We start from the raw sequence: 12,500 nt of genomic DNA, 5'->3' as shown, positions 1-12,500 counted from the left end.
GTTGGGGTTGGGTGTAAGGATTGGGATTAGGTGTAAGGGATGGGGTTGGGTGTTGGGGTTGGGTGTAAGGGTTGGGTGTAAGGGTTGGGTGTAAGGTGTAAGGGTTGGGTGTAAGGGTTGGGTGTAAGGTGTAAGGGTTGGGGTTGGGTGTAAGGTGTAAGGGTTGGGTGTAAGGTGTAAGGGTTGGGGTTAGGTTTAAGGTGTAAGGTGTTAGGGTTGGGGTTGGGTGTAAGGTGTAAGGGTTGGGGTTAGGTGTAAGGGTTGGGTGTAAGGGTTGGGGTTGGGTGTAAGGTGTAAGGGTTGGGGTTAGGTTTAAGGTGTAAGGGTTGGGTGTAAGGGTTGGGGTTAGGGTTGTGGTTGGGTGTAAGGGTTGGGGTTGGGTGTAAGGGTTGGGGTTGGGTGTAAGGGTTAGGTGTGCATGATCTAGGACAGAAAAGAAAAAGAAACAAATGAATCAATTACATAATCATAATAATAATAATAATAATAATTACTATTTATATTATTATTATTATAAATGTTCTTCTTCATCTTTGGTCTTTTCCCATTAGGGGTCACCACAGTGTTCCCACCTAAGTCTATCCTCATCATCCTCTTCTGCCACATGTTACCTTCATGTCCTCATTTAACACACCCGTATATCTCCTCTTTGTCCTTCCTCTTGACCTCTGACCTGCAGCTTCATCTCCAACATCTTCTACCTGCACACACAGTATATCTAACTTGTGTTTGTGGGTGTGTGTGCATGCATGCGTGTGCTTGTGTGTGTGTGCGTGTGCGTGCGTGCGTGCGTGTGTGTGTGTGTGTGTGTGTGTGTGCAGACTTTGGACATGTCTAAGCGATGGTGGAAAGTGAGGAATGATCGAGGTGAAGAGGGATTTGTTCCAAATAATGTCCTGAAGTCCACTGAGAACGAAGACACACAGGTGGGTCACTGTACTGATAAATATATACTCTATATGGCCAAAAGTATGTGCACCCCTGACAATCACACCCACATGAGGTCATTCCCCAAACTATCAGCATGATGGTTCTGTTTGATTTTGTAGGGGGCAGAACCTAACCCAGTCCTGAACAGGAAGTCTCGGCCAGAGGAAGTGAAGGCTTGGCTAGAGCACAAAGAGTTTAGCAACATGTAAGACACAGACACACAGACAGAATGACAGAATGACACACAGACAGAATGACACACATACAGACAGAATGACATACTGACAGACACAGACAGAATGACACACAGACAGAATGACACACATACAGACAGAATGACACACAGACAGAATGACATACTGACAGACACACAGACAGAATGATACAGAGGTGGGTGAAGCAGCAGGCAGGTGGTGAGTGGGCTTCAGCATCACAAATGTTAAACTTCTCGTTGTCTCTTAAAAATTTCCCTCATACACTATGCTCTGTGTGTGTGTGTGTGTGTGCGCGCATGTGTGTTTGTGTGTGCGTGTGTGTGCATGTGTGTTTGTTAGCACTGTGCGCTGTCTCGGGGGTCTCAGTGGTGGGATGTTGTTGGGGATGACGTTAGAGGAGTTAAAGGTTGTTTGTCCGGAGGAAGGAAGACGAGTTTATTACCAACTACAGAACGTCAAATCGGCATTAGCTGTGAGGAGACACACACACACACACACACAATGTCAATACTCATTTCTGCAGCCTGTTCACTGCTGTGTTTGTGTCTTTAGCTTGCCAAAATGTGAGGCTGCTGAACTGAGAGATCACAAGGAACCCACAACGAAGAACGAACACACACACACAAGTTGTACTGATTATGTACAGGTCCAAATCTCATTATTGTAGGAACTCTAATTACTTATACTGCGCTCTGGAGAAGACCTAAGACTCAAGTCAGTGTTTATTGTCTTTATACTCAGTAAACTATATATTAACATTACAATAAATAAATGTTCAAATTGTGCACACTTTAACCTGCTGTGTGTGTGTACTGAAATATCAGCCTGTGGAAATATTGATTTATATTGATATATTATTATTAAAATGGAAACACAGTTAAAGTTTATGATGTAATGATTAGAAACAGTCTGCTAAACAATAATGGCTCTGTTTTCTATTTAAGATTCATGTTTTATTTTCACTATAGAGTTACACACATGGAGAGATGTGAGGGATAAATAAATGAAACAGGAGTTTATGGTTTAATGAGCAGAAGCTCTCTGCAGCTCCTCATCCAGCTTCAGGAGAAACTTCTCAGCTCCTCTCACTACAGCTTTTAATGAAATATTACTTATTAAAAACAACACAAACCTGACTGTATATATTATAATGTCTAAACTCAGACTTTTCTATGCTTACATTTCTATAGACATATAATAAATGATATAAGGGTTAGTGTGAGGACGGTGGCTCCTCCTCTCCTGCCCACAGCCCCTGTATGTTAGCAGCATGAGTAAGGAGCTGCAGCTCATCACACAGAGTCTCGTGTCGGAAAGCAAGGCGAATGTCAGGAACGTTGGAGCGCCGGATGTCATTACCATCAGGACCCTCACACCTATACCTCGGCCCCAACCATGTAATCTTCACCTGGTAGGCGGAGTCACGAGATGGGATGGTCAAATAAATAAAATAATCAAAAAAATACTAAGTAATTGTTTGTGTGTTTACCTTGTGTGAGAAGCCGCTCATTAGCACACTGTTTCTGGCTAATTCACACATGTCACATGAGCTGAGCTTCCATACTTGAGCAGCAATGCTGTACTCCTCCATCAGGGGCTCCTATACACACACACACACGAACTCCAGAGCTCTCAGAGCTGTAACTGTGTTCAATTAACACTGAGAAGTAAGTGTACATGTTGTAAACTAATGCATGAGTGTGTTTGTGTAATTCAGGTTGTTTCAGTTCAAAGTAAAGGCTTAACTATGTGCGTGTGTGTGTGTGTACAGTCCATTATCCACCTCTTTTCCTCCCTTTGTTTGTGCTTGGCAGTGTAAAACTCATTAGCTAATATACACGTGTAATTCAGGACACAACCCGAGCCGTATTGTGGGTGATATTACCTTGGTGAAGTGGAACTGCAGCGGATCATCAGTGGAGAGTGAGACCATAAGGCCACGTGACAGGTACTCGTGTAACGGGTTCCTGAGATAACTCAGAAACAGACTGTTGTTGCTGAGGGGTGACATGGCGATGCCCACCTGCGCCAGGTAATACAGGTACTGCAGCACAGGGGCCTAAATACACACACACACACACACACGTGTGTGAGACTACAGTGTGAAGATAGAAGCCTTTATTTCGTCACATTTACATCACAGTGAAATGATTTCTTCACATATCTTACACAGCGCAGGGTCTACAGTGGGAGCAGTGAGAGTTAAGGGCCTTGATTAAGGGCCCAACAGTTTCAGCTTGGCAATTTTCCAGAGATGCCAATCAACCTACCATGCATGTCTTTGGACCGGGGGAGGAAACCGGAGTACCCGAAGGAAACCCCCGAGGCACGGGGAGAACATGCTTACTCCACACACACAAGGCGGAGGCGGGAATCGAACCCCCAACCCTGGAGTTGTGAGGCGAACGCGCTAATCACTAAGCCACCGTGCCCCCCTCAATAACTTCACTTTAAACCTAATACTTACAGTTCTATTCCTTAGTTAATATTTGTGTGTATTGATGTGTAAATGTGTGTGTGACGGCACGTACACACCTTCCTGAGCATCAGGCCATGCGAGATGTTGGCCGACAGCATGAATCCACACACCAGGTGATGAATAGGCCCTGCCTCGCCACAGTGAGGTCGCAGTACAAAAGAGTGCAAGCCACGCCTCCTGCACACACACACACACACACACACACACAACCCGGTCAACTTACACACACAAGTGTGTGTCTATTTTGTGTGTCTTCTATTCAGTTCATTACTCTATAACTATGTGTAGCTCCATAGCGAGTGATTAGAAAAGGGTGTGTGTGTGTGTGTACCTGCGCAGGTGGTTCAGTATGGTCATGTTAGCATAGGTGTAGTACAAGTAATAGGCGTACGGGGGGTTTTCCTCTTCAGTCCATTTATCAGGTCGAGGGCTGTCCAAATTGAACATATGGTGTTCTGGTTTCGACTCATCATCAACGCTGTCAAAGCCCACCACCTACACACACACACAGAGTTACAGTTGAACTTTGCACTACTGATATAAAACAGGACTAAATAAAGTGTGTGAGACTCACATGCTGCAGGAACAGGTGCAGTTTTGGGTGTGTTTGTGGGCTGATTGTCACCTCAAACAATGGCATGAAGATGTTCTCCAACATCTGCTGGAAATTCATCAACTGTCTCTTACTGTGGTACACATCACTGTAGAGTGAAAGATAAAGGGGACAGAGAGAGACAGACAGGTGGGGGGTCAGAGAGACAGACAGACGTACAGGTGGGGGGGTCAGAGAGACAGACAGACGTACAGGTGGGGGGGCGGTCAGAGAGACCGACCGGTGGGGGGTCAGAGAGACAGACAGGTGGGGGGGGGGTCAAAGAGACAGACAGATGTACAGGTGGGGCGGTCAGAGAGACAGACAGACGTACAGGTGGGGGGGTCAGAGAGACAGACATATGTACAGGTGGGGGGGTCAGAGAGACAGACATAGTGTATACACACTACAAGCGTGGGATCTGGATAAGCCAGCGGACATTGTGTGAGTAGACGGAGTGTGTGACAGCCCATTCAGCCAGTTTGTCCCACTCATCTCTGGATCGTCCATAAACAGACAGACGCAGCTCAGCGTTCTGGTACTTACTCTCCTCCAGGTCTGACATCACCTCCTACACTCACACACACAAAATGATTTGTCAATGCTGCATTATTTCACATCTGGTGCTTGTGTTTGTGTGTTTGTGTGTGTGTGTTGTGAGAGAGTGAGTGAGTGAGTGAGTGAGTGTGTGTGTGTGTGTTGTGAGAGAGAGAGTGAGTGAGTGAGTGTGTGTGTGTTGTGAGTGAGTGAGTGAGTGAGTGTGTGAGAGAGTGAGTGAGTGAGTGTGTGTGTGTGTGTGAGAGAGAGAGAGAGAGAGAGAGAGAGAGAGTGAGTGAGTGAGTGAGTGTGTGTTGTGGTTTCGTGAGTGATGCGTGGTTAGTGGTGTGTTCGTGAGTGAGTGGGAGGGTGAGTGAAGTGTGTGTGTGTGTGTGTGTGTGAGAGAGAGTGAGTGAGTGTGTGTGTGTGTGTTGTGAGAGAGAGAGTGAGTGAGTTAGTGAGTGAGTGAGTGAGTGAGAGTGTGTGTGTGTTGTGAGATTGAGTGAGTGAGTGAGTGAGTGAGTGAAAGTGTGCGTGTGTGTGTGTTGTGAGAGAGAGTGAGTGAGTGAGTGAGTGTGTGTGATTGTGTGCATGTGTGTGAGTGTGTGTGTGTGTGTGTGTGAGTGTGTGTGAGTGAGTGTGTGTGTGAGAGTGAGTGAGTGAGAGTGTGTGTGTGAGTGAGAGTGTGTGTGAGTGAGAGTGTGTGTGAGTGAGTGTGTGTGTGTGAGAGTGTGTGTGTGTGAGTGAGAGTGTGTGTGTGTGTGTGTGAGTGAGAGAGTGTGTGTGTGTGTGAGTGTGAGTGTGTGTGTGTGTGTGAGTGTGTGTAAAACCTTGATTATGTAGGCAAAGTATTTCCCCTGGATGTGGTTGTCAGTTTTGATGAAGATCTCTCGCAGTTTTGACTCTCCGATTGGGTTGTACTTCGCATTAAACTTATCAAATCGATGAAAGGTATTTCGGTCCTGTAGACACACACACAGTAATACTAATAATGTGTAGCATATGACGTAGTGTGTAGCGTGTTCAGTGTAGTGTTCAGTGTAGTGTGTATCTTGTTCAGTGTAGTGTGTAGTGTGTTCAGTGTAGTGTAGTGTGTAGCGTGTTCAGTGTAGTGTTCAGTGTAGTGTTCAGTGTAGTGTGTATCTTGTTCAGTGTAGTGTGTAGTGTGTTCAGTGTAGTGTGTATCTTGTTCAGTGTAGTGTAGTGTGTTCAGTGTAGTGTGTAGTGTAGCGTGTTCAGTGTAGTGTAGTGTGTAGCGTGTTCAGTGTAGTGTTCAGTGTAGTGTGTAGCGTGTTCAGTGTAGTGTGTTCAGTGTAGTGTTCAGTGTAGTGTTCAGTGTAGTGAGTAGCGTGTTCAGTGTAGTGTTCAGTGTAGTGTGTAGCGTGTTCAGTGTAGTGTGTATCTTGTTCAATGTATTGTGTATTTTAGTGTGTAGTGTAGTGTGTTGCGTGTTCAGTGTAGTGTTCAGTGTAGTGTTCAGTGTAGTGTGTAGCGTGTTCAGTGTAGTGTGTAGCGTGTTCAGTGTAGTGTTCAGTGTAGCGTTCAGTGTAGAGTTCAGTGTAGTGTTCAGTGTAGTGTTCAGTGTAGAGTTCAGTGTAGTGTGTAGTGTAGAGTTCAGTGTAGAGTTCAGTGTAGTGTGTAGTGTGTTCAGTGTAGTGTTCAGTGTAGAGTTCAGTGTAGTGTGTAGTGTAGAGTTCAGTGTAGAGTTCAGTGTAGTGTGTAGTGTGTTCAGTGTAGTGTTCAGTGTAGAGTTCAGTGTAGTGTGTAGTGTAGAGTTCAGTGTAGTGTGTAGTGTGTTCAGTGTAGTGTTCAGTGTAGAGTTCAGTGTAGTGTGTATCTTGTTCAGTGTAGTGTGTTTAGTGTAGTGTGTTCAGTGTAGTGTAGTGTGTTCAGTGTAGTGTGTAGTGTAGCGTGTTCAGTGTAGTGTAGTGTCTAGCGTGTTCAGTGTAGTGTTCAGTGTAGTGTTCAGTGTAGTGTGTAGCGTGTTCAGTGTAGTGTTCAGTGTAGTGTTCAGTGTAGAGTTCAGTGTAGAGTTCAGTGTAGTGTGTAGTGTAGAGTTCTGTGTAGTGTGTTCAGTGTAGTGTTCAGTGTAGAGTTCAGTATAGTGTGTAGTGTGTTCAGTGTAGAGTTCAGTGTAGTGTGTTCAGTGTAGAGTTCAGTGTAGTGTGTAGTGTGTTCAGTGTAGTGTTCAGTGTAGAGTTCAGTGTAGTGTTCAGTGTAGTGTGTAGCGTGTTCAGTGTAGTGTGTAGCGTGTTCAGTGTAGAGTTCAGTGTAGTGTGTTCAGTGTAGTGTTCAGTGTAGTGTGTTCAGTGTAGTGTTCAGTGTAGAGTTCAGTGTAGTGTTCAGTGTAGAGTTCAGTGTAGTGTGTAGTGTGTTCAGTGTAGAGTTCTGTGTAGTGTGTTCAGTGTAGTGTTCAGTGTAGTGTTCAGTGTAGAGTTCAGTATAGTGTGTAGTGTGTTCAGTATAGTGTTCAGTGTAGAGTTCAGTGTAGTGTGTAGTGTGTTCAGTGTAGAGTTCAGTGTAGTGTGTAGTGTGTTCAGTGTAGTGTTCAGTGTAGAGTTCAGTGTAGTGTGTAGCGTGTTCAGTGTAGAGTTCAGTGTAGTGTGTTCAGTGTAGTGTTCAGTGTAGTGTGTTCAGTGTAGAGTTCAGTGTAGAGTTCTGTGTAGTGTGTTCAGTATAGTGTTCAGTGTAGAGTTCAGTGTAGTGTGTAGTGTAGAGTTCTGTGTAGTGTGTTCAGTGTAGTGTTCAGTGTAGTTTTCAGTGTAGTGTGTAGTGTGTTCAGTGTAGTGTTCAGTGTAGAGTTCAGTGTAGTGTTCAGTGTAGTGTGTAGCGTGTTCAGTGTAGTGTGTAGCGTGTTCAGTGTAGTGTGTAGTGTGTTCAGTGTAGAGTTCAGTGTAGAGTTCAGTGCAGTGTGTAGCGTGTTCAGTGTAGTGTTCAGTGTAGTGTTCAGTGTAGCGTGTTCAGTGTAGTGTTCAGTGTAGAGTTCAGTGTAGTGTGTTCAGTATAGTGTTCAGTGTAGTGTGTAGCGTGTTCAGTGTAGTGTTCAGTGTAGTGTGTAGCGTGTTCAGTGTAGTGTTCAGTGTAGAGTTCAGTGTAGAGTTCAGTGTAGTGTGTAGCGTGTTCAGTGTAGAGTTCAGTGTAGTGTTCAGTGTAGTGTGTAGCGTGTTCAGTGTAGTGTTCAGTGTAGAGTTCAGTGTAGTGTGTTCAGTATAGTGTTCAGTGTAGTGTGTAGCGTGTTCAGTGTAGTGTTCAGTGTAGTGTGTAGCGTGTTCAGTGTAGTGTGCAGTGTGTTCAGTATAGTGTTCAGTGTAGCGTGTTCAGTGTGGTGTTCAGTGTAGTGTCGTATGTAGTGTTCAGTAGCCCGACCCTAACACACGTACCGCATGCATGTCCAGTGTATCTACACTCAGGTCATAGGCAGTCAGGTTCATGTTGTGGAACACCTCAGACAGAGTTTGGCCACGCCCACTCTCCATGTGCACCACTTCATCTGGGAACTTTTTCATCGCTCGCTTTATAAACCGCAGCAGATGTTTCTGGTTCATACAAGATGATGCATGGATGTGTGTATCTACCTACAGGACACACACACACAGATGATGCATGGATGTGTGTATCTACCTACAGGACACACACACACAGATGATGCATGGATGTGTGTATCTACCTACAGGACACACACACACACACACACACACACACACAGATGATGCATGGATGTGTGTATCTACCTACAGGACACACACACACAGATGATGCATGGATGTGTGTATCTACCTACAGGACACACACACACACACACACACACACACACAGATGATGCATGGATGTGTGTATCTACCTACAGGACACACACACACAGATGATGCATGGATGTGTGTATCTACCTACAGGACACACACACACAGATGATGCATGGATGTGTGTATCTACCTACAGGACACACACACACAGATGATGCATGGATGTGTGTATCTACCTACAGGACACACACACACACACACACACACACACACACAGACAGATGATGCATGGATGTGTGTATCTACCTACAGGACACACACACACAGATGATGCATGGATGTGTGTATCTACCTACAGGACACACACACAGATGATGCATGGATGTGTGTATCTACCTACAGGACACACACACACACACAGATGATGCATGGATGTGTGTATCTACCTACAGGACACACACACACACACACACACACACACACAGATGATGCATGGATGTGTGTATCTACCTACAGGACACACACATACACACACACACACACACACACACAGATGATGCATGGATGTGTGTGTGTGTGTGTTGGTGTACCTTGCGAATGTTGTAGAAGTCTCTGTGAGGGACCTTCTTCTGAGCAGCGAGTTCCTTCATCTCGTTCAGAAGGACGTGCATCTGGAACTTAGAGCTGAGGTACTGAAGTCGCCGATAACAAAAAGACTTGCTGTAGTACAGAAGGTCAGAGGTCAGAGCCTCACTGAATCTCAGTAACACTAAGGACCTTTTTGTTAAAGAGTCACACAACTACGCAAAAGAGATGTCTGTCTATGTGTTTATCATCGTGTGTGTGTGTGCGTGTGTGTGTGTGTAACTCACACTGGGCCATTAATGATGAGCGCCATCATAAAGTTCATGTCAGTGATAAACTCCTGCAGGTCTGGATACGGAAGGTGCAACTCCGTACTGCAAACACACACACACACACACACACCAAGACGTACATTAAGGCACGGTCACGTGTGTACACAGCCACATTGTCACACACACACACACACACACACACACACACTGTCAGTATGACTTACCTGTCTGTGTGTACAGATGTACAGATGTGCACAATGCCATGCTCCATGCTGCAGCTGTAGCCCAGGTCAGGGGGCAGAGTGCTACAATCCTGCCCCTCATACGGATGTGTCTCAGACACTGGCGGGGGCATCTGGGCATCTACCAAATGCACAGTGGCAGTGTGAGATGTGTGTGGGGCTGAATCGGTGTGTCGGTGTGTGTACCTCTGCTCTCAGTCGTGTCCTCGGTAAAGTTACAGTGCTCTGCTGTGTATGTGTGTGTGTGTGTGTGTGTGTGTGTGTGTGTGTACGTGTACCTCTGCTCTCAGTCCTGTCCTCGGTAAAGTTACAGTGCTCTGCTGTGTGTGTGTGTGTGTACCTCTGCTCTCAGTCCTGTCCTCGGTAAAGTTACAGTGCTCTGCTGTGTGTGTGTGTGTGTGTGTGTGTGTGTGTGTGTGTGTGTGTGTGTGTGTGTGTGTGTGTGTGTGTGTGTGTGTGTGTGTATACGTGTGTACCTCTGCTCTCAGTCGTGTCCTCGGTAACGTCACAGTGATCTGCAGTGTGTGTGTGTGTATACCTCTGCTCTCAGCTGTGTCCTCTGTAAAGTTACAGTGCTCTGCAGTGTGTGTGTGTGTGACAGAGAGCTGCTGCAGCAGACGAGCAGTAGTGCTGCAGAAATCCTGCGCTGACACACACATGTACTTCTGTCTAATAAACAATGCTTTGATGATACACACTGCAGACTCAACCAGGTCAGAAAAGGGAACCTACACACACACACACACACAAACACACACACACACACAAACACACACACAAACATACAGAAGCTTCAGTTTAAAGGGGATGATGGGTAATTTAATGTGGTGAGAAGGGGATGATGGGTAATGTACCCCACACTTCTCCTCTCCAGAGATGGTGACACGCTGAAATTCTCTCTCTATCACCGTCTCGTTCTCCTTCAGAACTTTATGATCCACAGCAGCCTCATGTTGTTCTCTCAGATTCCTGACACACAGAACAGCTGAAACATTAGACAAGTTAAAGCTAATGTACATCAGAGGAACATCACTGTGTCAGTTATTACTCTGTCATCATTTACTCTGTGTGTGTGCGTGTGTGTGTGTCTGTGTGTGAGTGTGTGTGTGTCTGTGTGTGTATTATTTGCACAGCTTTGAGATTCTCTTACTGTACCAGTGTTTCATTAAACAGCGACTGGAATGAACCGGTTCAATCTTGTCTGTAACTGTTGCATCACCTCTCTGCACTTTATAGTAAGTGATGAGGAAGCTGGTCACTGATCTACTGATGCTCATCCTCTCAGTGTGATGTCCTTCCCTACCATGTTCTCCTCCTCATAAGCACTACATCTGTCTGTGTTGGTCTCCCTGTGTGTCCCTGTGTGTCCCTGTGCACTGTGTCCAGGAACATGAACTCACTGCAGATCAGCAGCACTGTCGGTTTTCAGGAAATCCTGTTTAGCTCTCAGCAGAATCTCTGGGTCAAGCCTGCAGCAGTGGGAGGCATCGGGGCATTTGGGGCATGAGGGGAGTTGGGTGTTCAGGGTGGAGCAGCCCAAGCCAAATATTAGTAGGGGAAGGAGGGGAACACACACACACACACACACACACACACACCAAAGTCAAAGTGGATAAAAGGAGATTGTTAAGCTTTCCTTATCATTTTGTAAATTCTTTTACATTTTGTGAATCAACATTTAACGTTTTGCTGCTTGTGAGGGCAAAGTGATTAACATTACCAACAATTAACACTCTCTTTTCAGTGAAAATAAAATGTTAATGTGTGTTCAGTATCAACACACACACACACACACACACACACACACACACACACACACACACACACACACACACACACCTGATGTCCTGACTGATCTGTCTTTCCAGTCGATGTCGTTTCTCTTCTAGTTGCTCGATGGGTTTGTCCTCTGGAAACTCATATGGAGCGCTGCGCACTTCATCGTCCACCAAAGAGTGAGCCAATAGCTCCTACACACACACACACACACACACACACACACACACACACACACACACACACACACACACACACACAAGCTTACATACATATACATTTAATTTATCCGTACTTGTATTTACAGCATTTAGAACTTACAGAAGTGCTTTAGAGTCACTATTACACACATCTTCATGCTAGTTCACTAGGTCTGGGATGTAGAATATACCTTTCAGATAAAATCCTGTATATTTTATACAGCACCCGGCAAGGCAGCAAGATGGCACTGCAGGTGGCAGCAGGACTTTCTCTAGGACTGTGTTTGCTCACTCGACCCTGATAACTTACACTAGAGAAGAACTGCTAACATCTGCAGTTCACTCCAGACACTTTTTCACCAGGAAATTTTTTGGAGCTCTTAGCTGGAGGAGCAGCTGCGCTCTATGGCACATGGAGGAGACGGCGGTGAGGGACGTGCACAGGTGCCCTAGTGACGCTACAACAGAGGGGATTTAGAACTGCTCTCCCATCGTTTCACCTGGAGAACCTCCGCTCATCGAGGAACCAAATGGACGAACTGATTCTCCCCATCTTCTCCACACTTACGCAGAGCAGGTCGCGTAACGGAGCTATCGGGTAAATGAAAGGGAGGGAATCTGTTTCTACATTAACGAACGTTGGTGATGTCACAGTGCTGATTAAATACTGCAGCCCAAACCTGAAATCACTGCTCATTTAATATAAACCCTTTTATTCACCACAGGAATTCTCCTCATTCATCCTGACCGGAGTTTACATCCCACCGCACGCCAACCTGAGTGATGCACTGCAAAACCTGGCAAACCAAATATCTGGCTTGGAGCAAAATAATCCGGATTCTCTTTGTATTATTCTTAGAGACTTTACACGCGAACTTCCCAAATACAGACAGCATATAAATGTCCCACAGGGGAGAAAAATACACTGG

At 45.6% G+C, this 12,500-nt stretch overlaps 3 protein-coding genes across 11 annotated transcripts in view; 2 read left to right on the top strand and 1 right to left on the bottom strand.

Annotated features, from left to right (window-relative positions):
- The window catches only part of eps8l3a (EPS8-like 3a), an 8,435-nt gene extending 6,495 nt beyond the window's left edge, over positions 1 to 1,940 (top strand). For both annotated transcript variants that reach the window (XM_027156327.2, XM_027156328.2), the window contains 4 exons: positions 822 to 926; positions 1,050 to 1,135; positions 1,485 to 1,617; positions 1,698 to 1,940. In XM_027156327.2, coding sequence (XP_027012128.2) covers positions 822 to 926; positions 1,050 to 1,135; positions 1,485 to 1,617; positions 1,698 to 1,712 — 339 coding nt within the window. In that variant the 3' untranslated portion in view covers positions 1,713 to 1,940. The remainder of the gene's footprint in view (positions 1 to 821; positions 927 to 1,049; positions 1,136 to 1,484; positions 1,618 to 1,697) is intronic.
- A 136-nt stretch (positions 1,941 to 2,076) lies between these two features.
- Positions 2,077 to 12,500, bottom strand: part of LOC113648857 (AMP deaminase 2-like) — an 11,617-nt gene continuing 1,193 nt past the window's right edge. The window contains exons 1-17 of one of the 5 annotated variants that reach the window (XM_047804616.1): positions 11,763 to 11,896; positions 11,435 to 11,565; positions 10,996 to 11,064; positions 10,450 to 10,580; positions 10,134 to 10,323; positions 9,578 to 9,716; positions 9,369 to 9,455; positions 9,087 to 9,216; positions 8,134 to 8,328; positions 5,584 to 5,715; positions 4,624 to 4,787; positions 4,199 to 4,325; positions 3,956 to 4,119; positions 3,681 to 3,801; positions 3,031 to 3,204; positions 2,635 to 2,745; positions 2,077 to 2,553 (exon numbers count right to left, since the gene is read on the bottom strand). In XM_047804616.1, coding sequence (XP_047660572.1) covers positions 2,359 to 2,553; positions 2,635 to 2,745; positions 3,031 to 3,204; positions 3,681 to 3,801; positions 3,956 to 4,119; positions 4,199 to 4,325; positions 4,624 to 4,787; positions 5,584 to 5,715; positions 8,134 to 8,328; positions 9,087 to 9,216; positions 9,369 to 9,455; positions 9,578 to 9,716; positions 10,134 to 10,254 — 1,860 coding nt within the window. In that variant the 5' untranslated portion in view covers positions 10,255 to 10,323; positions 10,450 to 10,580; positions 10,996 to 11,064; positions 11,435 to 11,565; positions 11,763 to 11,896 and the 3' untranslated portion in view covers positions 2,077 to 2,358. Of the gene's footprint in view, positions 2,554 to 2,634; positions 2,746 to 3,030; positions 3,205 to 3,680; positions 3,802 to 3,955; positions 4,120 to 4,198; positions 4,326 to 4,623; positions 4,788 to 5,583; positions 5,716 to 8,133; positions 8,329 to 9,086; positions 9,217 to 9,368; positions 9,456 to 9,577; positions 9,717 to 10,133; positions 10,324 to 10,449; positions 10,581 to 10,750; positions 10,973 to 10,995; positions 11,065 to 11,434; positions 11,566 to 11,762; positions 11,897 to 12,500 lie in introns of those variants that run through there. The other 4 variants (XM_027156322.2, XM_027156324.2, XM_027156323.2 and 1 more) reach the window with 4 other exon arrangements.
- The window catches only part of LOC113648859 (guanine nucleotide-binding protein G(t) subunit alpha-2-like), a 7,306-nt gene continuing 6,833 nt past the window's right edge, over positions 12,028 to 12,500 (top strand). For all 4 annotated transcript variants that reach the window (XM_027156332.2, XM_047804664.1, XM_027156331.2 and 1 more), the window contains exons 1-2: positions 12,028 to 12,169; positions 12,297 to 12,500. The exon at positions 12,297 to 12,500 is cut by the window's right edge and continues 600 nt beyond it. The gene's annotated coding sequence lies outside the window, so the exon portion shown is untranslated. The remainder of the gene's footprint in view (positions 12,170 to 12,296) is intronic.

Source organism: Tachysurus fulvidraco, chromosome 2, assembly GCF_022655615.1.
Source record: "Tachysurus fulvidraco isolate hzauxx_2018 chromosome 2, HZAU_PFXX_2.0, whole genome shotgun sequence".
NCBI classification, from domain to species: Eukaryota; Metazoa; Chordata; class Actinopteri; order Siluriformes; family Bagridae; genus Tachysurus; species Tachysurus fulvidraco.
Note: the sequence above shows the minus strand (reverse complement) of the source record. Positions and strands in the feature narration are given on the sequence as shown.